The sequence below is a fragment of the Doryrhamphus excisus genome, chromosome 7, assembly GCF_030265055.1.
Source record: "Doryrhamphus excisus isolate RoL2022-K1 chromosome 7, RoL_Dexc_1.0, whole genome shotgun sequence".
NCBI classification, from domain to species: Eukaryota; Metazoa; Chordata; class Actinopteri; order Syngnathiformes; family Syngnathidae; genus Doryrhamphus; species Doryrhamphus excisus.
The window spans coordinates 19805510-19829065 of record NC_080472.1 but is presented as its reverse complement, the minus strand read 5'-3'; the positions used below and the strand labels follow the sequence as shown (position 1 = coordinate 19829065).

The 23556-nt window shown below is 41.5% G+C and overlaps 1 protein-coding gene across 4 annotated transcripts in view; it reads right to left on the bottom strand.

Annotated features, from left to right (window-relative positions):
- The window catches only part of col7a1l (collagen type VII alpha 1-like), a 57247-nt gene that overhangs the window by 17996 nt on the left and 15695 nt on the right, over positions 1 to 23556 (bottom strand). For all 4 annotated transcript variants that reach the window (XM_058077627.1, XM_058077630.1, XM_058077628.1 and 1 more), the window contains 57 exons: positions 23157 to 23337; positions 22923 to 23082; positions 20606 to 20699; positions 19046 to 19219; positions 18773 to 18936; positions 17721 to 17850; positions 17532 to 17648; positions 17291 to 17446; positions 16127 to 16243; positions 15897 to 16043; positions 15716 to 15835; positions 15491 to 15649; positions 15298 to 15411; positions 14315 to 14464; positions 14110 to 14247; positions 12483 to 12629; positions 12285 to 12404; positions 11831 to 11977; positions 11533 to 11754; positions 11331 to 11470; positions 10748 to 10871; positions 10539 to 10682; positions 10272 to 10465; positions 9027 to 9092; positions 8923 to 8940; positions 8821 to 8847; positions 8682 to 8747; positions 8417 to 8497; positions 8284 to 8310; positions 8163 to 8207; positions 8006 to 8080; positions 7876 to 7935; positions 6678 to 6704; positions 6542 to 6595; positions 6313 to 6384; positions 6128 to 6187; positions 5989 to 6024; positions 5873 to 5917; positions 5702 to 5737; positions 5466 to 5510; positions 3740 to 3802; positions 3637 to 3669; positions 3294 to 3365; positions 3155 to 3214; positions 3044 to 3079; positions 2896 to 2976; positions 2720 to 2755; positions 2593 to 2637; positions 1517 to 1588; positions 1396 to 1431; positions 1100 to 1126; positions 904 to 939; positions 545 to 598; positions 397 to 435; positions 269 to 322; positions 166 to 189; positions 37 to 102 (listed from right to left, as the gene is read on the bottom strand). In XM_058077627.1, coding sequence (XP_057933610.1) covers positions 37 to 102; positions 166 to 189; positions 269 to 322; positions 397 to 435; positions 545 to 598; positions 904 to 939; positions 1100 to 1126; positions 1396 to 1431; positions 1517 to 1588; positions 2593 to 2637; positions 2720 to 2755; positions 2896 to 2976; positions 3044 to 3079; positions 3155 to 3214; positions 3294 to 3365; positions 3637 to 3669; positions 3740 to 3802; positions 5466 to 5510; positions 5702 to 5737; positions 5873 to 5917; positions 5989 to 6024; positions 6128 to 6187; positions 6313 to 6384; positions 6542 to 6595; positions 6678 to 6704; positions 7876 to 7935; positions 8006 to 8080; positions 8163 to 8207; positions 8284 to 8310; positions 8417 to 8497; positions 8682 to 8747; positions 8821 to 8847; positions 8923 to 8940; positions 9027 to 9092; positions 10272 to 10465; positions 10539 to 10682; positions 10748 to 10871; positions 11331 to 11470; positions 11533 to 11754; positions 11831 to 11977; positions 12285 to 12404; positions 12483 to 12629; positions 14110 to 14247; positions 14315 to 14464; positions 15298 to 15411; positions 15491 to 15649; positions 15716 to 15835; positions 15897 to 16043; positions 16127 to 16243; positions 17291 to 17446; positions 17532 to 17648; positions 17721 to 17850; positions 18773 to 18936; positions 19046 to 19219; positions 20606 to 20699; positions 22923 to 23082; positions 23157 to 23337 — 5033 coding nt within the window. The remainder of the gene's footprint in view (positions 1 to 36; positions 103 to 165; positions 190 to 268; positions 323 to 396; positions 436 to 544; positions 599 to 903; positions 940 to 1099; positions 1127 to 1395; positions 1432 to 1516; positions 1589 to 2592; positions 2638 to 2719; positions 2756 to 2895; positions 2977 to 3043; positions 3080 to 3154; positions 3215 to 3293; positions 3366 to 3636; positions 3670 to 3739; positions 3803 to 5465; positions 5511 to 5701; positions 5738 to 5872; positions 5918 to 5988; positions 6025 to 6127; positions 6188 to 6312; positions 6385 to 6541; positions 6596 to 6677; positions 6705 to 7875; positions 7936 to 8005; positions 8081 to 8162; positions 8208 to 8283; positions 8311 to 8416; positions 8498 to 8681; positions 8748 to 8820; positions 8848 to 8922; positions 8941 to 9026; positions 9093 to 10271; positions 10466 to 10538; positions 10683 to 10747; positions 10872 to 11330; positions 11471 to 11532; positions 11755 to 11830; positions 11978 to 12284; positions 12405 to 12482; positions 12630 to 14109; positions 14248 to 14314; positions 14465 to 15297; positions 15412 to 15490; positions 15650 to 15715; positions 15836 to 15896; positions 16044 to 16126; positions 16244 to 17290; positions 17447 to 17531; positions 17649 to 17720; positions 17851 to 18772; positions 18937 to 19045; positions 19220 to 20605; positions 20700 to 22922; positions 23083 to 23156; positions 23338 to 23556) is intronic.

Here is a 23556-nt window from a genome sequence, read left to right as displayed (position 1 = left end):
ACCACATTGAGAACAAATATTTTGGGAATCATTTACCGGAGTTCCTGGTAATCCTGGCATTCCCGCAATCCCGATTCGACCCTGCTCGCCTCGTTCTCCTTTCTATTGAGAGCAAGGATAAGGTCGAGAACATATTCCACGTGCTAACTTGTTGAGACGACTTACCGCGCCGGTCTCTCCCTTTTGCCCCTGCGTTTACAATCAAGCATCAGATGAGGTCATTAAAAAACAGCACACTTCATGTAAGAGCATGTGTGTTATATATGACCTTCATGCCTGGTTCTCCTGGCGAACCATCAAGTCCATCTCTTCCAGAACCCCCCTGTACGAGGTGATGCATGAATGTAAATAGCACTGACAACACTTGTGTGCTTTTTAAGAAATAAGTACACAAACCAGAGAAGATCCCGGAAGTCCAGGTTTACCCTCCGGACCCTATGAAGAGATGGATATTTTTTAAAGGGTGCCTCAAAAATAATAAACAATTCTACAAGTTTGCAAATTCTCTTCAGGCTGATACAATAACAGGAAATGGGACACTCACTCTTGGTCCAGGTAGGCCCGTCTCTCCCTTCGAACCTGGCTCCCCCGCCTCACCCTGATGGAAACAAGGGTTTTCATTGAGTTGAAAAGAAATAGACAAAATAGTTCTCATGCTACGAGGTAACCTAGGGTCTGTGCAATGTATATGAAAGTAGGCTTGAATAGATTGTATAAATGTAATATGAATAGATGGCAGTGTCTATTTATGTTTATGTCTATTTAGGATTTTTATATGTTTTTTGGCTCTTTTTTTATAGCTTTTATGTATGGTTGTCAATCATGCACTTTAATTTTGTTGTATCATAACAATGACAATAAAGATATTCTATTCTAAATCAAATACACGTCATATTACGATACCTTAATCACTCGGGTCAGGATGCTGTCTCCAACAGGCTGCAAAATAAAGATTTGATTGAGAGCATTGATTTCCCAGAATTAAGTTCATTTTTTTGGCGGCTTTGCTTATTGTTTCAACTTTATGAGCTCTGCATAAACATGACTGGACCGATGAAATGCTGTCACACACACACATGTCTATGAAAGGTTTGTTTACTTGCGTTCCCGGAGGTCCAGGTTTTCCCTTTGTGACGACAGCAGACACACACACACACCAACACAGAGAGAGAGAGAGATAACTGTTAAAATCAAATGAAAACGTCACAATACACACTCAAGACGCAAGACGAGAGGGGATAGAAGGTGCACTGAAGGGTGGCGCACACACAAAAGGCTAAAAGAAAGAGGCGATGTATCGAAACAGTAATCGTGACGAGTGGATGCATCTTGTGTGGAATGACAAAGCAGAGCAGCGGATCGCAATCGGAACCGTCTATGCAATCGAACACACACCGGCTGGCCTTTTTCGCCTTTCTGTCCATCACGACCCTTTAAGAAGACAAAGAAAACATATTTCCTTAGAATGAATCATGGAATGTGAACATTTGCCATGACAGTAATGTTAGATCTTAACTGCTGGACCAGCATTCCCAGTATCCCCTTTCTTGCCCTGGTCTCCTGGTTGTCCTGGTAAGCCCAGTGGTCCCTGAGCCAAATTGAAATCAAACAAATAATTTATGGGCACTGATTATATTTGGTACTAGCAGTGCAAGGGTGACTATAGGGGTGTTATTTCATGTTTGGAGGGCTCTGATAGTGGTAAAATCGTATTTAGAAAGTCATAAACAGGTTTTATATGCTCTAACTATGAAAAAAATATTAATTCATTCAAATTCGACCACTTTTCCTCACGAGGGTCGCATGAGGGTGCTGGAGCCTATCCCAGCTGTCTTCGGGTGAGAGGTGGGGTACACCCTGGACTGGTCGCCAGCCAATCACAGGGCACATTTAGACAAACAACCATTCACACTCACATTCATAACTATGGACAATTTGGAGACGTCAATTAACCTAGCATGTTTTTGGAATGTGGGAGGAAACCGGAGAACCCGGAGAAAACCCACGCATGTACGGGGAGAACATGCAAACTCCACACAGAGATGGCCGAGGGTGGGGAAAGACAAAATAAGAAGCCAAAAAGTTACCACTTCCACACAAAACAGGAGGAGAACTCATTCATTCATTTTCTACCGCTTATCCTTACAAGGGTTGCAGGGGTGCTGGAGCCTATCCCAGCTGTCTTCGGGTGAGAGGCGCTGTACACCCTGGACTGGTGGCCAGCCAATCACAGGGCACATATAGACAAACAACCATTCACACTCACATTCATACCTATGGACAATTTGGAGTCGCTAATTCACCTAGCATGTTTTTGGAATGTGGGAGGAAACCGGAGTACCCGGAGAAAACCCACGCATGCACGGGGAGAACATGCAAACTCCACACAGAGATGGCTGAGGGTGGGATTGAACTCTGGTCTCCTCGCTGTGAAAATCAAATTCCAATTGAATTAAAATCAAATTCTACTTTGTGGAAGTTCACTCATTGCAGTAGAGTCTGGAACCAATTAACGGTGATCAACGAGGGATTACTCTATGCAGGGAATCCAGTGTATTGTGGATTTATTTGCTGAAAGCGTGATGAAAATACCCTGAGTCCTCTGTCACCAGGTTGTCCAAGCAGTCCTTGTTCTCCCTGTAACAGACAAATGTCGTTTACTCGGGTTTCTTATCCCTTGATATCATGTTCAAATGTTTCGAGTAGTCCTTTACAGCACCTTTATCCCTTGTTGTCCTGTACTTCCATGTCCTCCCTGAACACAAGGTCAACACAACACTTGAAATAGCGGGCAATGCTAATTAACATTAAATATGTTATGCATAACTGGATGCATTGTTTGCAATAGCGAGATACTAAACATCTACATCAAACCACCTCATGTGATTTACTTACATCTTTACCTCTTAATCCTGGCTGTCCAGGAGTTCCTGGTGACCCAACATCACCTTTGTCGCCTTTAGAGCCGTCCTGTCCCTGTAGAGAAATAAATATGTTGTTATGATTCATGAATATAAAACTTGAATAGATTGTTTTCGATTACCTTTGGACCTGGTTTTCCAGATAAACCGACATTTCCCTGTGAAAGATAGCAACAATAAATAATATATGCTGTAAATGCAGCAACATATGGATGATTAATTAATGGACTCACTCTATCCCCATTGTCTCCTTTTGGTCCACGCTGCCCCGGAATCCCAAAACCTGGACTTCCCTGCAGACATCAACCAAACCAGAGCGAAAGATTTAAACAAGATTGAATAGTAAGCAATATTTGTTACATTTTAATCAACCTTTTCTCCTTTGTCTCCTTGTTCACCCTTTATCCCCTGAGGACCCGTAGCACCGACTGGACCGACGTCTCCCTGCAGGACGGGAAATGCGCCACACATCAATCGGCGGCTTTGGTCATGGGGGAGTTTGTGAACGGCAAATTGTCTTCACTGGAAACGGCTGAAAGGCTCGCTGAGTCATTCAGCAAAAGCTAATGAGGGGAAGTCTTAATTGTGCTTGATGGGAGCACCCGGAGGAGTGTGAGAACACCCGTCATGATTCAGTGACAAGGTTCCGAAAAACAATCACTTCAGTGGACTGATTCATCTTCAGTGTGGGTGTAAACAACAGCGCTGTACTCACCCGTATGCCCTTTTTTCCACTCAGTCCAATAAACTGTTGTGTTAGGACAAAATAAAAGAGTTAGTTCTGAGATGGTGGCCAAAAAAAAAATAGATAGTCTTACACCCTTAGCGGGGTCTCCAGGGGCTCCTCTGGGACCCTGATCTCCCTTTAAGCCGACTGGCCCCTGTGGAAAATCAATGACATATAGATTTCACATCAACAAAAAAATTGCTACTTTTACTCTTATCTCCAAATGTAGACTTTTTGAATAGGGCAGTGAAGATAACATCAAGATAGGTGCCACAAAGGCAACCTTTGTGAGGAGTGGGAGGGCGGAAGGGGTGGCTGCCTGAAATTAAAATCAGTGATGCGGGACAAAATGTGCCATTTCTGAAAGATACCCATTGAAGCATCGGCTATTAGGACAACAATCATGTATAATCACCTGCATCTCTGTCTAATTTAAGAGACAGGAACAGAATGGCCGACGTGTGAATGTGTCAGGAAAACAGCCACAACAATAATCGCATATTCCTGTCTGCATCCGCCCGATGTACAGTCACGGAAAACGTTATTAGACCTCTGTTTGATGCCTGAAACAACTAAAGGTACATCTGATTGGACAAAGACAATGGTGATAAAAATAACTCATAAGGGCTATAAGTTGAAATGACCTCTGGGGTGTAACATTTAAGTATAAGGGGGCCTTTTTTCCAACCAAAGTGAATTAGTCTCCTATTTGTTTGGTTATCCTCTTCATGAGCAACATGTATTAGCTAGGCCTGTCCAATGGTGAAAACATGCAATAAAAATATTCACCCTTTTTACATTAATTAATCACTATTAATCACAATTTGCAAGTCTTTACTGTTATTTTAAGAACAAAAAAAATAACGATGCAATGTATTTGCATGCGTTAACAGAGCCAAATCACAGAAATCACTCCACACTTTTTATTGCTCTCTGGTTCTACCATATCTTACTTATTGTGTGGAAATATGGGCTAATAACTATAAAAGCAATCTTCACTCGCTAAATGTACTGCAAAAAAGGTCAGTAAGGATAATTCATAATGCCGCCTACAGAGAACATACTAACTCCTTATTTCTAAAATCACAAATACTTCAACTTGCTGATATATAGGAAAGCAGGAAGTGAACAAATGTAACAGTTACTGATTGTAAAAGTACCCGATGGAGGGGTAGGATTTAATAAGCTTTGCTTCTTCCTACTCCTTTTGGACATGTGGAACTGTGAACTGATTATGGGATGCATTCAATTGTAATCTGATGCATGTTCAAATGAAATTAAACCATTACCATTACCAAATGAACTGGAAATTGAACTCAAGCTAAAAGATAGCATACTAGTTGTCTCTTTAAAAGTACCACAACATTTGAATCACACTTTAACCGTGAAGACACCAAGTAAAACTCCCATGTTTGGATATTCACATATTTTTTTTTGCATTTTATGGGATTTCCGAGCATCCTCAAATGCCTCAAATTGTACTTCCATAGTCAAAGTAATGTTAGTGAGTCATAAGAATATCCACTCACTGTTTTTCTTTGTGGTTCGGAGGAAAAAACGGTAGAAAATGAATGAATGAATTATTTAGACCACACATACATGAATAATCAAGAAGTTACTGTGATTTTCATAGTGTCTGTGAATGCATCTCGCTGTTGTCTAGTTGTCTAGTGTCGCACTGCTGTTCATGTGGTCAGGTCAGAATAAAGTGGAAAAAAAAACAAACTGTGTGACGATGCTTCTGTCTGCCGTCATAACAGGGAGTTGTGGCTTTAATGACTTAGTGCTGTAAATACATAATCACTTATGACACTCACTGTGGGTCCAAGTGGTCCAGCGGGTCCCCTTTCTCCTTGTTCCCCCTATAACGGAATGCATTTGCTCATTTGAGACCTGCAAGGCTGTGCACTTTCACACACCATCTACTACCTTAAAGCTGATGAGACTGTATTTTATCTTTATCCAATTAATTAAGGCCTTTGTATTTTTATGTCTAATGGACTGAGTAGATGAGAGTGTGTATGTGTGTGTGTGTGTGTGGACTGGAGCTCACCTTGTCCCCTTGCTCCCCTTTCAATCCCTTCTTCCCCTGCAGACAGAATAAACGAGCAGACATGGCTAATATCTCTAAAACCATTAAGCCGCAGCTATTGGGTTTAACCTCGTTAGCACCGAGTGATATTCAGGATAAAATATGCAAAACTAAAGGAATCGGGGGACATACCCGAGGTCCGATGGCTCCTTGGACGCCTTGTTCTCCAAGATCACCCTGGAGATGTAGACACAGTAGAGGCTGCATAACACTGTCACTGAAATACAATTAAATCAATGTTGAGGTACCTTTGGGCCCACCGGTCCTGTGGCGCCCACATTTCCCTGCAAAATAATGTTCCTGTCAATTAGCATCGGGTCTGATAACAATACTTAACAAGCAAATATGTATCTAAAATATGGCTAGTTTTTTAAACTGATACTGTACCTTCTCTCCTGGTTCTCCACGAGGACCCGGAGCACCCTGAACACCGGCTCCATCTACACCCTGCAAGAGTTTCCATTCATCAGAGAGGTGGCACAGTGACATATTACATGTAATAATAATAATAATAAAAATAATAATAATAATAATAATAGTATAATAATAATAATAATAGTAATAGTCCTTACCTTCTCTCCTTTCTGACCCGGTAAGCCTGCTACACCATCGGCACCCATTGGGCCAGGCAAGCCTGCTATACCCTTCAGTGTTGGGGTCGGTATGGCACATTTTATGATTTGAATGCGAGAAACAAAAAAAAAAAAAAAAAAGAAAATCTCTATTCATATATTTATACTGTATTTCATGTATTTTTAGATATTGCATTTTCATGCTTTCACTTGTCGTTTATTCACTTACATGGTTTCCTTCTTCTCCTTTGTCACCCTTAGTACCCGGCTTCCCACGTAAACCCTTTAAAATGGATAAGACACATAGAAATATAATATATTTATCCGATATTATTGATAAGAATGAAAAGATTATTCTTATGTACCTTTTCTCCTGGTTCTCCATTATCGCCCTGTGTAAAACATAGCGTAAGGATAGCTATGACACCTAATTCACTACGCATTATACTTTATTGTATAGGGCTGTCATTCGATTCAAATATTTAATCAGGATTAATCGCATGTTACTCATAATTAATCACAGATGGGAAGACGTTTTTAATCTATAAATAACTGACCTTTGTTACATTTAAGAATAAATGCTGACAACTTAGTGCTCAAGAGTAGTCAGTAGTTCACAGAAGTAGGACTACACGCTTGTACTGTAGTGTACTGTAGTGTACTGTAGTGTACTGTAGTGTACTGTAGTGGACTGTAGTGTACTGTAGTGGACTGCATGCTTGTACTGTAGTGTACTGTAGTGTACTATAGTGTACTGCAGTGAACTGTAATGGACTGCAGTGTACTGTAGTGTACTGTAGTGGACTGTAGTGTACTGTAGTGGACTGTAGTGTACTGTAGTGGACTGCAGTGTACTGTAGTGGACTGCATGCTTGTACTGTAGTGTACTGTAGTGTACTGCAGTGAACTGTAGTGGACTGCAGTGGACTGTAGTGTACTGCAGTGAACTGCAGTGTACTGCAGTGGACTGTAGCGGACTGTAGTGTACTGCAGTGTACTGTAGTGGACTGCATGCTTGTACTGTAGTGTACTGTAGTGTACTGTAATGTATTGCAGTGGATTGTAGTGTGCTGTAGTGTACTGTAGTGGACTGCAGTGTACTGTAGTGCACTGTAGTGGACTGCATGCTTGTACTGTAGTGTACTGTAGTGTACTGCAGTGGACTGTAGTGTACTGTAGTGTACTGCAGTATACTGTAGTGTACTGCAGTATAATGTAGTGGACTGTAGTGGACTGCAGTGTACTGCAGTGTACTGTAGTGTACTGTAGTGCAGTCAGGCTATAGCTTATACTTCACTGCCAAACATCATTACAGCAACGTAAATGCTAATAAACTGATAATAAATAATAATGCTAACAAATTCCCTGGTGAGCCTTAACTGTCATCTCATTGAACGCTGTGTGTGTCCACTTCCTCATTATGTCCCCATGTGACACAAACGTGCGTCCTACAAGAGCGATAGCGGCATTAAAGGGAATTTCCGTTGATGACTTTGACAGCCCTAATAGAAATACATTATGAACAAGTGAAATTATTTATATACATATATATTTATTTTTTACCTTGGCAGACACTCCCGGTGGACCTGGAACTCCTATGGCTCCTGGTATACCTGGAGGTCCCTGAGGATAACATAACATAATACAGTATTTGTATTGAGACCATAAAAAAACGTTTTTAGGAGGGACTTACTGAGGATCCTGGTTCCCCTTTTCTCCCGGGGATGAAGTTTGCATCAGGGCCTGCGATGACATAACCAGGTTCTCCCTGTGTAGATGTAGGAAAGACACATTACCTGATGTTGGATCCACGATAGAAAAAAATCCATAGCAAAGAAATTCAAACGTACTCTCTCCCCCCTTTGGCCCTTTGGACCAGTAAGACCAGGAGCACCCTGTCATTGTCAGATAAGAACAGTCAATATCAATAAACTTGCATGTCTGATGTCCATGTGTGTTGGTTCATTTTACCGTATCACCTGGCACCCCTGGGGGGCCCTGATAAAGGAAAGCACAAAAACACAAAAACATATAATAAACACATGAATTAATACACTCAAACAACATCAGTGCGGGGTTTGCTCTTTCCCACAAATGCAGTTACCCGCTGGCCACCGGAACCTGGGGGTCCGGTTCTTCCAGGCCGTCCAGGCAAGCCAGGAATGCCATCTGTTCCAGGAGGCCCCTGTTAAAGTAAAGCAATATGGTGGGGAAACAGAATAAAAGCAAGCGTCACACCACCAACTGAAATACAGTTATAGCAGACGCTGACATTTAATTGACTTACGGCCAGTAAAGCCGGCCACATTTCAAACGTTTGCCACATGATCCTGCCAGTGCTTGAGAGTTTGACAGTGTGTACATCTTACCTTTTCACCTTTCTCCCCCTTGGTGGAAGTAAACGGATCATACGGTCCGGGAATTTGCCTGAATTGCTACATAAAAAAAAAGTATCTCAGAAAAGGACACATGTTCATAGGAAGATGCTGAAATCTTAGTTGAACATACCAGACCTCCAAGACCAGGACTGCCTCCCTGAAAAAGCGGATTTCATCATGAATATTCAATTGCAACACATTTGAAATACATTTAAGTCGGGTGAAAACTTACCTTTTCTCCTTTCTGGCCCTGAGAAAAAACAAGGAGTTCATATTACGTTATCACGATGCATTGTATCATTGATCATCGTTTCCTATTGGTAGTATTGACCCCACCTTGACACAGTGGGAGGGGCAAGGAGGCTGAGGTGGGTCATCAGTGGGTGTGTCCAGCTGAGTCAACTAAAAATGAACAACAATGGAGGATCACTGAATGGGAAAGGGGCTGCACGGTGGGGTCAAGTGGCAGACCTCACAGCTAGGAGACCCGAGTTCAATTCCACCCTCGGCCATCTCTGTGTGGAGTTTGCATGTGTGGGTTTTCTCCGGGTACTCCGGTTTTCTCCCACATTCCAAAAACATGCTAGGTTAATTGGCGACTCCAAATTGTGAGTGTGAATGGTTGTTTGTCTATATGTGCCCCATCTATATTTGTCTATATACCCCGCCTCTGGCCCGAAGACAGCTGGGATAGGCTCCAGCATCCCTGCAACCCTCGTGAGGATATGCGGTAGAAAATGAATCAATGAATGAATTTTACAACCTTTTGAAATAAGTAATGTAGCTGCAGGCGGTCGAGTGGTTAGCACGCAGACCTCACAGCTAGGAGACGCGAGTTCAATCCCACCCTCAGCCATCTCTGTGTGGAGTTTGCATGTTCTCCCCGTGCATGCGTGGATTTCCTCCCCCATTCCAAAAACATGCTAGGTTAATTGGCGACTCCAAATTGTCCATAAGTATGAATGTGAGTGTGAATGGTTGTTTGTCTATATGTGCCCTGTGATTGGCTAGCTAGCCACCAGTTGGGATAGGCTTCAGCACCCCCGTGACTCTTGTGAGGATAAGCGGTAGAAAATGAAAATGAATGAATGAATGAATGAATGAAAGGAAAGTCCAACTGATCTTTGTGGACCGCACGGTGGTGTGGTGGGTGGAATGTTGGCCACGCAATCAAAAAATCAGTGTTTGGGTGAAATTTGTATGCATGTCTATTGTCTACTCAAATTGTCCATAGAAGTGAATATACATAGTATGTGCCCAGCGATTGGCTGGTGACCAGTCCAGGGTGGAACCCTATTGGATGGATGGTGGGAAAAAAGTTATAATATTATGGGAAAAATAAAATACAAATATTTTGTCCATAAAGTTATGCCGGCATCACTCGCTTCTGGTCATGTGGGCGTGCGAAGGGCCGGTGACATCATTGTTTTCAGAAAGTATCGGTTTGTTTGTCTACACAAAAATGACACGGCAATGTTGCCAGATGTTTCCATTCTGGAAGCCATTTAAAAAAAATACAGTTTCATGTAAGGCTGAAACGATAAAATACTTAGTTGTTTCGACCTTCATGAAGCTTTTTACCTTCTCATCATCATGCAGGTTGAACTCAGAGAAGAGTTCCTCACTACAGATGCTCCCCAGGAATTCTCTCTCCATGAAGGGAAAGTCATCGAAGGTGGGCGCATAGAAGATGTTCTTGTAGCTGCTGGGGGTCACAATGCTTCTCAACTCCTGCAGGTCGGCATTGGCCACACCCACCGCCAGAACGCTGACACCTACACATGGACAACCGAGAAGAAACTTGGTTGAGAAACTCGAAGGTTGAGAAGGAACTACGTTCTTACCGACCCAGAGCTCTTGCGATTCTGGAGGGGGGCACCGCATCGTCCTGGGCCTTTCCGTCTGTGATGAGAACCAGAACATGAGCGACGCCCCGCCTCATGCCCAGAGACTCTTGGAACAGTTCCTGCAGGACGTAGCTGATGCCTTTTCCTGCGTGGGGACACAAATGTTACAAAACCTTTGTTTGAGTGATGATTCTTTCTGATTTTGTTTACCTGTCCTGGTGTTGCCCCCCCCATAGGGTAACCCCCTCAGCGCCCTGAGCACAGAGTTCCGGTCTTTGTGATCGTTGAGTTGGAATTGGATTCGGGGCTCGTCGCTGAAGTGAACCACGGCTATCTGTGAGGAAAGAGAGCATTTTTTTTGATTTTTGATTTAATGAAAAACAAAAATAAAAAATTATGACACTTTTGTTTGTTTATTTCGGCTTTTTCCTGATTTTATGATTTTTTATGAATTTTATGAAAAACTGTAATTCCTTTATAAAATAATGTAACATTATGAGAAACTAACCAAACAAACAAAGTAGCAAAGGAATATATTGAATATCAATATCTGAAGAAAACAACCGTACATGCCCGGGCTAATTATTAGTTTTTAGGCTTATTAGTCTTTTTATTTTATTTTATTGTATTTCATCGTATTTTATTGTATTTCATCTTATTTTATTTTATTTCATTTTTAAATGTAATTAAATGTAATTAAATGTAATTAAATGTAATTAAATTTAATTAAATTTAATTAAATGTAATTTAATTTGGAACCAATTAACCGCAATAAACGATTATGGGCACTAACTTGTATGCCTTGAGGGCCAACGACAGGGAAATAGGTTGTCACTCGGAATATGAAGTCCTTCATCTTGTTGAAGTTGTTTGCACCGATGCTGGACGACTCATCCACCAGGAACACCAGGTCTACTTTGCTCGTGCTGCAATCTGACCCAACACAGAAGTCAGCAATCACGGGAACATGGAATACAGTCTTTAAAATCATGTACCTGGTTTTGAGTTTAGTTGTGCCGTGGTCTCGCTGCTAGCTGTGGTTGACTGGGGTGTGGTTGCTTTGTGATGACTTGGAGTCCTCTTCGTGGTATTGGGTTGAATTGGTGGCATATAAACAGGGTTTTTGGTGCCCCTTGTTGCCATCAGAGGAACTGTGGTGTTGGCTGTGACATGAGGAGCAACTGTTGCTGGCTGGGATGTTGGAGGATGCTGTCCCACTGCACAAAACCATCATAAGTCATCGTGAAATTGAAATATTTGTGATGGACGGTGCTTTTCTGGAACCCTACTTACCGATTCGCTGGTAAACAGTGCTAACCGGCCCCTCCACTTTCCCATACAAAGGCCTAATGGAGAAAATATAGGTTCTGCCATATAAGAGATTGCTGACTTTAAAGGAGGTGAAACCAGGACCCAGCGTCTCTTTTTTAGTCTCAAACACTGAAACGACACACACAAGGAAGACACTAATGACACATATCTTCTGGATGTCTCTTATTGTCACTGTATTTTAGTTTTAGCAACTTCACAACGAGACATAAATTTGAATATTACAATATGAATGTCATCCCCCGTGCCACTGAAGAGTGCTTATGCTGTGATCCAATACACCCAACGCAATAACATATGATGCTCGTCATATCCTGCTTTAATCTCTAGGGAGCCCTGAGATGAACAATTCCTGGTAATGTCATCACCGGAAAAAGATTATTGAGAACATTTCAGAACATTTTTTTTCCACACCGACCTGAGATGTGCCGCCAGCTAAGAAGGTACCCGGAGACATCAGCCACACGCGTCCAGTTTAGAACTGTACCGCTGTCTGTCGTGTTCATTGCCGTGAAACCGTTCACTCTCGGAAGCTCCACTTTGGGTGATGCCAAAAAAAGTATAGTTTTACTTTTGACAAAAAAATGTGTATGTATAGGAGTTGAAAAAAACTCACAAGTGCGTGCTGTGACCAGGACAGAACTTCCCTCCCGGCTGCCCGCTACGGAGGACACTTGGATCTTGTAAGCCGAGCCCTGGCGTAGGTTCTTAATAGTGAAGAGTGTAACATCAGCAGGTACAACCTTGGACTTTTCTTCCCCCCCTAGAACAGGGAAAAGCAAAATAAGGCTCGAGGTGGGTCAGGCCTACAATTCGGTGACATTTCAGCATTAGTTATTAAACAACAAAAAAGATATTGGTGGCGCTCAAGATATTGAATTCTATTGAATTCATTCATTTTCTACCGCTTATCCTCACGAGGGTCGCGGGGGGTGCTGGAGCCTATCCCAGCTGTCTTCAGGCGAGAGGCGGGGTATAGTATAGGTGGGGCACATATAGACAAACAACCATTCACACTCACAATTTGGAGTCGCCAATTAACCTAGCATGTTTTTGGAATGTGGGAGGAAAACCGCAAAAAAGTATGGTCAGTTATTCTTAATTAAAAAGCGGAGAGTGGACTTATACCGTATTTTCTGGACTATAAGTCGCTCTGGAGTACAAGTCGCACAAGGTCAAAAATGCATAATTAGGTAGAAAAAAACATACATAAGTCACACTGGAGTATAAGTCGCACAAGGCCAAAAATGCATAATTAGGTAGAAAAAAACATACGTATGTCGCACTGGAGTATAAGTCGCACATGGCCAAAAATGCATAATTAGGTAGAAAAAAACATACATAAGTCACACTGGAGTATAAGTCACACAAGGCCAAAAATGCATAATTAGGTAGAAAAAAACATACGTAAGTCGCACTGGAGTATGAGTCGCACAAGGCCAAAAGTGCATAATTAGGTAAAAAAAAAACATACGTAAGTCGCACTGGAGTATAAGTCGCACAAGGCCAAAAATGCATAATTAGGTAAAAAAAAACATACGTAAGTAGCACTGGAGTATAAGTCGCACAAGGCCAAAAATGCATAATTAGGTAGAAAAAAACATACGTAAGTCGCACTGGAGTATGAGTCGCACAAGGCCAAAAATGCATAATTAGGTAGAAAAAAACATACATAAGTCACACAAGGCCAAAAATGCATAATTAGGTAGAAAAAAACATACATAAGTCGCACTGGAGTACAAGTCGCACAAGGCCAAAAATGCATAACTAGGTAGAAAAAAACATACGTAAGTCGCACTGGAGTATGAGTCGCACAAGGCCAAAAATGCATAATTAGGTCGAAAAAAACATACATAAGTCGCACTGGAGTATAAGTCGCACAAGGCCAAAAATGCATAAATAGGTAGAAAAAACATTTGTAAGTCGCACTGGAGTATAAGTCGCACAAGGCCAAAAATGCATAATTAGGTAAAAAAAAAACATACGTAAGTAGCACTGGAGTATAAGTTGCACAAGGCCAAAAATGCATAATTAGGTCGAAAAAAACATACATAAGTCGCACTGGAGTATGTCGCAGGAACAGCCAAGCTATGAAAAAAAGTGCGACTTATAGTCCGGAAAATACGGTAATCTAATTTTAATTCGAAATTGGAATGTTTTCTTTCTCATGGGAACGCGAATGACCCCAAATGGTAGGAATGACCCACATGGTTGTAGCTGACGCAGAATATTTCGCAGCATACCCGTGAAGTGAATCCAGGAGACCTTATACCCGGATGCAGCAGGCGTGGTCCTCCAGGACAGGGTGACGGAGTCGACGCCAGTGTCCACAACCTTGACCTCCTTCACTGCCGGGAGTGGTTCTGCGTCCGGGTCAGCAGCTAAAGATAAAACATACAATAAAGTGATACTGGCTACGTTTGAAAACAAAGCCCATGGAATCGCCACCTGTGAGTTGAGTTAAGGAGATTTCTGGCCCCTCCGTGTTGCCGTATAACGCACGGACTGTGATTGTGTAAGTGGACTGTGGGTTCAAGTCCTGGATGTGATAGACCAGAACACTGTGGTCCAAGTAGCGAGACTGGGGGCTGCTGTAGTCTATAAAAAAACACCAAATGACACCAGGTGACATCAAATTCATGGAGCTTCATGACAAAATGCAGGTAGAGTTGTCCCTCGCTACATTACGGTTTGAACATCACACCCTCACTTATAGCATTTTTTGCAAAATGTATGCTTGAACTTACTTATTGTGTGGAAATATGGGCTAATAACTATAAAAGCAATCTTCACTCGTTAAATGTACTGCAAAAAAGGTCAGTAAGGATAATAATCACTATGTATATTGACACTTACTATGGTACCCATTATGTCATTGTATGGTCATATCACCTCGTACTTCGGTATGTGACAAAAAAAAATACAAAATAAAAATGAATATAAATATTAATATGAATAAAAATTAAAATAAAATAAAACTTAAACTATTTTAGGAAAGCAGGAAGTGAACAAATGTAACAATTACTGATTGTAAAAGTACCAGATCTTATTTATGACTAAATAAATAAATACACAAATAAATAAAAATTAATAAAATACATAAAAAATACAAATAATTATATTATGAAAGCAGGAAGTGAACAAATGTAACAGTTACTGATTGTAAAAGTACCAGATGGAGGGGTAGGATTTAATAAGCTTTGCTTCTTCCTACTCCTTTTGGACATGTGGAACTGTGAACTGATTATGGGATGCATTCAATTGTAATCTGATGCATGTTCAAATGAAATTAAACCATTACCATTACCATAAATTTATCAATATTGAATTGTCGTGGTAGGATGGAACCAATTAACCGCAACAAACAAGGGGCGACTGTACATGCAGCAGGAGATGTAAAATAAAATAAAAAATATATATATATATATCACCAGTGTTCCAAGAGAGTTTGTACTCAGTAGCGCCCACTATTGGACTCCACCGCACACCAATGGAGGAGCTGGTGTAAGACGTCACCTCAAAAGTGGACACGTATCCAAGAGGAGCTGAGGGGAAAGACGAGGATAAACAATTATCATTCTTGTATTGCGTAGTAGTAGTGTATTGTAGTGTATGAGTACGCACAAGTTCGGAAGGTAGCAGTGATCCCGGGCCCGACCACAGACCCGAAGAGCACATAGAGAGTAAGCGCATACTCGGTGTCATGGGCGAGGTTCTTCAGCTGGTACTCTGCAGTGGTGCCGTTCAGAGCCAACTGCCTGGGGCGGTCCCGACCGACAAACTCTGTGGGTAGACACCAGGATGGTGAAAGAAGCTCTCGACGATGAAAATTCAAGTTTTCCAAATGACCTGCGGTGGGTCCCCAAGCCAGGCGGTATCCTGTGGCCCCTGGGACGCCGTTCCACGTAATGACGGCGGCGCTGGTGCTCACTGCTGATACCTTCAGGGTTTGCACCGCGCTGTTTTCCACTAAAAAAAATACATTTGAAATATCGAAATATATATGCTCCTGATATACTGCACTTGTTACATGTCTTGACTTTAGTGGACGTGACCGGCCCCTCCATGTCTCCAAAGATGGGATTCATAGTGATGGTGTACTCGGTGCCCGCGTGGAGGCCCTGGATCATGTAGAAGCTAAAGGCGTCCCTGAGGTTAATGTTCTCGATGTGGCCGTCTGCAAAGACGCACAAAGGAAGCAAAACAGAAAGCATGAGCAACTTTATAAGTACTAAGTAAGTACTTCTTGGACCACTTTACCTGGCGAGGCCCAGGTAAGACGGTATCCTGTCGCGCCTCTGACTGATGTCCATCTGGCCTGGACAGTGTCAGTGGTGGCGTTCTGGACCAGGAGCTCCTGAACTGGAATCAGCTTTACTATGAGACACATTTAATGATGTTAGCGAGTGCTAATGTAAACATTGGTTCATAACTTCCAGTGAATTCATGCTAGCCATGCTATGACACACTTAGCGCGTAGCGGTTAGCGCGTAGGTTCAATCCCACCCTCGGCCATCTCAGTTTGCATGTTCTCCCAGTGCATGCGTGGGCTTTCTCTGGGTACTCCGGTTTCCTCCCACATTCCAAAAACATGCTAGGTTAATTGGTGACTCCAAATTGTCCATAGGTATGAATGTGAGTGTGAATGGTTGTTTGTCTATATGTGCCCTGTGATTGGCTGGCCACCAGTCCAGGGTGTACCCCGCCTCTCGCACGGAGACAGCTGGGATAGGCTCCAGTACCCACCACGACCCTCGTGAGGATAAGCGGTAGAAAATGAATGAATCAGGAAAAGGGGTTTTATTCATTAGAGCCCTCAAGACATGAAGTAACACCCCTATAGTCACCTTTACATTTGTATTACTCAATATAGTCTGAATTATTATTATTATTATTATTATTATTATTATTATTAGTAGTAGTAGTAGTAGTAGTAGTAGTAGTAGTAGTAGTATCAATATCATTATTATTATAAAATTATATGAATTATGATATTAATTAATAAGTGATGGGAGCTGCATGCTGGTCTACTGGTTAGCGCGCAGACCTCACAGCGAGGAGATCTGAGTTCAATCCCACCCTCGGCCATCTCTGTGTGGAGTTTGCATGTTCTCCCCGTGCATGCGTGGGTTTTCTCCAGGTACTCCGGTTTCCTCCCACATTCCAAAAACATGCTAGGTTAATTAGCGACTCCAAATTGTCCATAGGTATGAATGTGAGTGTGAATGGTTGTTTGTCTATATGTGCACTGTGATTGGCTGGCCACCGGTCCAGGGTGTACCCCTGGGATAGGCTCCAGCAACCCTTGTGAGGATAAGTGGTAGAAAATGAATGAATGAATGAATGGGTTGGGGACCAGTGCTTTATAGAACAACATTGCCCTCCTGTGGATATGCGGTGTTACTACAAGTCAATACAACTTACATGTCCTTCCTGCTGTGGAAACCGGTTCACTCGATCCCTGTGGGTAAACTGCACAAATACTGACGGTGTACTTCTTGTCCTCCTCCAGGCTGTCAATCACGTGAGAGGAGGCATCTCCCGGAAGAAGCTGCTCGTACGCAAATCCTGGTCGGTTGGCTGCATTCAAGATCATCACAGAATACTTTTCATCTAAAATCAAAATAGAAGTATCTGCAATTGAGGTTGAAAATTGTCGTCTTACATCTCGGGATGAAGATCTTGAATCCGTTGAGCTTTCCCAGAGGAGGCGTCCAGCCCAAACGGAGTGAGAAGAGGCCTTCTTCAATCACACGGAAGTTTAGCACTCGGGGCAATGGCGCTACAAAAAGCGAGACACGTCGCTCAGGGCAGTGAAGTGGAGCCATATTTGGAGTTTTTGCATTGCAGTTACTTGTCAGGGCGGTGGTAGTCACAGACTCTCCAATGAGGCTGGGATACACGGCATACACGCTCAGAGAATAAGACGTTTCTGCATCCAGCTCCGCCACCATGACCGTTGTCACATCTGGCTTTAGGTTGATCTGAGAAGGGACACCAGGATAAATATCTACTTCTTATTTTTGGACCTGGTGTTCCATCCTCTCCTGTATATGGGTACCCAAAACGGTACTTTGTTGGTAGTACCAAGCACCGATTCAGGTCAAATCAAAAGGTACCATGTTTTGGTACCGGACCGGCAGTCTGTGGAATGTCATGCCGCAAATCTTGACACCATTTAATTCACAAAAATAGAAGCCAGAGGGAGGGGGAAGACAAATTAAAGCCTACAGTACAATATAATAATTAAATATAATAATTATAATAATTACAAATAATAAATAATTAAAAAACAATAAATAATAAAAAAAATTATAAATAATTAACAATAATAAATAATTAAAAAATTATAAATAATTAAAAAATTATAAATAATTAAAAATAATTACACTCCGGTTTCCTCCCACATTCCAAAAACATGCTAGGTTAATTGGCGACTCCAAATTGTCCATAGGTATGAATGTGAGTGTGAATGGTTGTTTGTCTATAGGTGCCCTGTGATTGGCTGGCCACCAGTCCAGGGTGTACCCCGCCTCTCGCCCAAAGACAGCTGGGATAGGCTCCAGCACCCTGTGACCCTCGTGAGGAAAAAGCGGTAGAAAAAGAATGAATGAATGAATAATAATATAAGTAATAATTATTATAAATTATATTAAATTAATAAATACACCAATTATTATTTATTAATACATAATTATAATAATAATAATTATTATAAATTACATCAAATTTATAAATAAATAATTATAAATAATTATAAATTAATAATAATAATAATAAGTATTATTATTATTATAATTATATATAAAAATAATAATTCTAATAATTATATAAGTATATAAATACAATAAAAGCGGTATGGGTCCTGTGTCAGTTCAAATGTCAAATTTACCCATCCTGACTCACCAGTCTCTGCTGCGATTGGACAGGCTGTCCTCTGGAGCTGAGAGGGACCACCAGGACTCGATACCCTGCGACGTCCCCTGTGGCTGGGGTCCATGTCAGTCTCAGGGACCCATAGGCCAGCTCGCTGACCTGTAGATCTTTGGGACCCACTATAGGCTCTTCGACTAGAAACAAGAGGCAAATGTTTAAATATACATATACTGGACAGTTCATTAGGTATACCTGCAGTCAAATGAGTGTAAGTATTTTTGACAATGTCCGCTTCTTTCTCACCAGGCTGGTGTGTTTTAACAGGTCGCGGCGGCTCAGAGGCGGTGAAACACACCCTGCGGGACAATTTGGGAAGGAGGGTCTCCAAGAGGGAGAAGTCAGCACCGTGCAAGAGGTGCTCCTCGTGGGGTTGAGACACCACAGTTCTCAGCTCTGACACATGGCTTCCACTCACACCTGGACACACGGAATGAAGGAAGATGCTCATCATTGTCTCCAGAAGGGGGAGCTGTGGCATTTTCATTTGAGTCTGTGCTTTTGCCGTGACGCTGTGCACTCTGTGTCAATCACCGCATAAATAATGATGAAATGGCGTACTTTGTACAGGCTGATGCATATATTAGTTTGTAAATAAAGGTGCGCTTGTTGGACTCATCAAACCTGAACAGAACACGCGTGTGCACATACTGTATGTATGTTATCTACCCCGCTTTTGTTGTCACGTTTGTTGACACCCGCGTATCTCCTCTATGGCGTCAGGACTCTTAGATGAATCGTCCGGTGACTAATGGCACCAATTACAGCGCGATGGGCTAATGAGCAGTAATTATTGCAGCGCTCCCAGCAAGGGGAGTAAGATATGTGTGAGAGCGAGGAGTTCAAGTCCAACATCCAGTGGTGGTGGTGTACATAGGAATTAATTTCTCACTTATTCTTATGTACAGATTAGTAGATGATGGTTTGGGGACTTTCACTCCTTTATTACGTACACTTGCTCAAGAGCACGTCAAGAAAGATATGAAATGGTCAATTGAAATGCTTAAACAAAACAAAACATCAGATATCTGTTCAAGTTCACTCAGCAACACTTAAATTAGGATTAGGATTAAATTAGAAATATTATATAAAATATAATATATATGTAATAAAATATAAAAATGATATTATATTATTATATCATAAAATATAATTTTATTATATAATATATATTATGTATTATATTTGTTATTATTATTATATATATTATATATTTATTATTTATTATATATATATAATATATATCAATAATAAATTTATATTTATATATATATATGTTTAGTTATTATTATTATATTTATTATTATATATAATATATAAATACAAATATAATACATAAACATATATATATATATATATAAAAAATAAATAATAAAATATATAATGAAATATAAAAAAAAATAATATATATATATATATATATATATATATATATATATATATATATATATATATATATATATATATATATATATAATAAAATATAAAATTTTAATTAGGATTAAATTAGAAATAAGGATCTTGTACATAAAATGGAAACGGTTCAGGGAGGAATCCGATGAATTCCTGCTGAACGGGACATGAATTTCTAACAGCAGGACAGCGGAGTCCAGATAATATCTGGGGGCTACTGCAGTGGGGGTGTTGATGGAATTCATAATGACAGCAGACCGACAGCGGCCGCACGGCGGTTGAGTGGTTAGCACGTAGGCCACACAGTCAGGAGTTAGGTTAACTGGCGACTCCAAATTGTCCGTAGGTATGAATGTGAGTGTGAATGCTTGAAAATGGACATATGGGCCTCACCGACAGCGTAGAGTGAAATCCCATGATCGGCCACTTCTCGAGCCGCGGCATCAATCGGGTCGTCCGAGGGTCCGTTTGTAATCAAAACAGCCACCTAAAGAGAAAGAAGAGACTGTCAGGGTGCACTTTCTCCAAATTGTCCATAGGTATGAATGTGAGTGTGAATGGTTGTTTGTCTATATGTGCCCTGTGATTGGCTGGCCACCAGTCCAGGGTGTACCCCGCCTTCAAAGACAGCTGGGGTAGGCTCCAGCACCCCCGCGACCCTTGTGAGGATAACTGGTAGAAAATGAATGAATGAATGTTGGCTGTCATTGAATCATAACCACACAATGCCCCCAAATTGTTGCTAGATTCTCTCTAAATATGAAAACGATAAAATAAATGAAATATCAACAGTATTTTAAATGTATTTTCTTCATGAGTGTAACTCTTCAGGCTCCCGCAAGCATGCCTGCACAGAGTTGTCATAAAGGAGGCGCCTGAAGTTCAGGTACACATGAGCTGCAAGGTGCTTGTCACTGCTGTCCTTCCATTGACGAAAAAGCATTCTTTTTTTACAGCAGTAGCACTAGCTAGCAGAATGTCAAATGCATTCCATATATATATTTTTATGCTCTGCTTAATGAATGAATGAATTAATGAATTTGAACACCGAGCTCACCAATAGGTGATCAGACCTTTGCAATAAAGTATCAGAACTTTTCCAGGAGAGGGAAAGGTTACATGTATGATCATAAACGGATCAAAAGGTAAGAACGTAAATATTTTCCGGTTGATAAACAATTAAATGAATGGGACTATGAAGTATTTGAAGACATTTGATCTTAAATTTTTTTTTATCCAGGCCGAATGATTTTTTTTTTAACAAAAACTAATTTTATTGCTTTGCTTCTTGTTTTTAATATTTTAATATCTATTTTACTATTTTATTTATTATTTGATCTTTTAGTTTTGGATTAAATTCAATTTGTACCTTTATTTATTGTATTTTATTTTTACTTTTTATTTTACTAGTCTCTGCAGCACTTTGAAAACTCTGTTTATAAAATAAATATAAATAAAGTGGATTGGATTGAAAAAAAATTGATATTCTTTTGTTCAGTCTGTTGTTTTAAACCACTATTAATAACATATGCTAGCCGGCGCTGTTCTTTTTATATTTTTTGGTTCAAAAATGCAATAGTTGGAGCACCAAATCCGACACCAAAAAAGATAAAACTCTCTTGTCGATGCAACTCCTATGATCAACAGTGTGGGTGTTGCTGCCGGAATCAGTGGTACAGTTTAAACATTTGCACAGTTGTGCAGCTAAATAATTAATGCACCAACGTCTGAGTAAAAAGCCCCTCATTTGAAAACAGCATCATGCTCATTAAAGCCCCACAGATTTGTTCATGGTTTAGCTCATGATAGAATACATGATTAAATAAATTGAGCAAACGGAACAAGCATTCCGCTGAGACTGGTAATTTGCTCATTAATAAAAATTAACCAAAGTCGACAGAAAGTTGAAGAAAGAAGACGAAAAAGGGGAGGACGGCATCAATATGAGAGCGTAGCTGCAGCTCGCACGCCCCGCACGCACGCCAGCCAGTGCAAATTCAATATATCAGCCTAATCCTCTTCCCGCTGCCTTCCCACGTCAAGTGCAAAATTATTCACAAGCTCACTCAAAGATAGCAAGATGATGGGAATGCTAACCGGCAGCGTTACACCGAGTCTACCGGGGCACCGATAGAGAAGAAAAATACTTCACATTTTATCATTTGACAAGTTTAGTTGCTGTCTGGCGCTCCTGACTTTAATGTGTTCTTTTTATTCCACCCAAACGGGCCAATCAGGAGGCAACTTTGAGCAGGAAAGGGAGCTTTTTCCGTAAATGGATAAACTCTTAAAGCGCGGGAAGCATGTGGTTCCCAGCAGGCAGAAGAAGAATAAAGATTCATTCATTGACAAGGGTCACGAGGGGTGCTGGAGCCTATCCCAGCTGTTTTCGGGCGAGAGGCGGGGTACACCCTGGACTGGTGGCCAGCCAATCACAGGGCACATATAGACAAACAACCATTCACACTCACATTCATACCTATGGACAATTTGGCGTTGCTAGCATGTTTTGGGAATGTGGGAGGAAACCGGAAAACCCACGCATGCACGGGAAGAACATGCAAACTCCACACAGAGATGGCCAAGGGTGGAATTGAACCCGGGTCTCCTAGCTGTGAGGTCTGCGCGCTAACCACTCGACTGCCGTGCAGCCAAGAATAAAGATAATAACCGCTAAAAACTTTCCCAAGTGAGAATACATGACCAGTACCTTAGGTGCGTGGTCTCGACTGATGGCGGCGCTGAAAACACGGTCTACAAGAAACTGGAGTGCGACGCCCGTCTTCCTGGACCCGCCCTCATAGGGCAGGTTTCTGATAGCCCCGAGCACCTCCTCCAGGGAGCTGTAGTCCGTCAAAGCGATCCGCATCCTGCAAAGAATGCAACAAAAGCATGTTAGAAAACAGGAAGTGCTCTGTGCGTTCGCATGAAGACATTTACGTACCTGGGGACGTCCCCAAAGACTGTGACTCCGAAGCGGACCCCCTCAGGTCCTATAACGCTGTCCTTGAAGGAGGACGCCATGGCTGAGATGAAGTCTTTAACCCTGGAGAAGCCGCTCTGGCCCACAGTCCATGACTCATCCACGAGAAAGACCAGGTCTGCCTGCACCGCCGTCCTGCACGCTACAGGAAGTGCCTACATTACTGCTTGAAAGGGGCAGTCATATATGTCATAATTATTACTCAATGCTAATATGGTAAGGGGGAATCTGCAACAGTTTATCAATATGCTATTCCATCTCTCGTCACTAGATGGCAGTCTTGTCTCAGCAGGTTTGCTGGCATCCTGTAGCAACTGAAAATTCCCATGAATTGTTAATGAGACAGAAGTCAGCCCCCCCC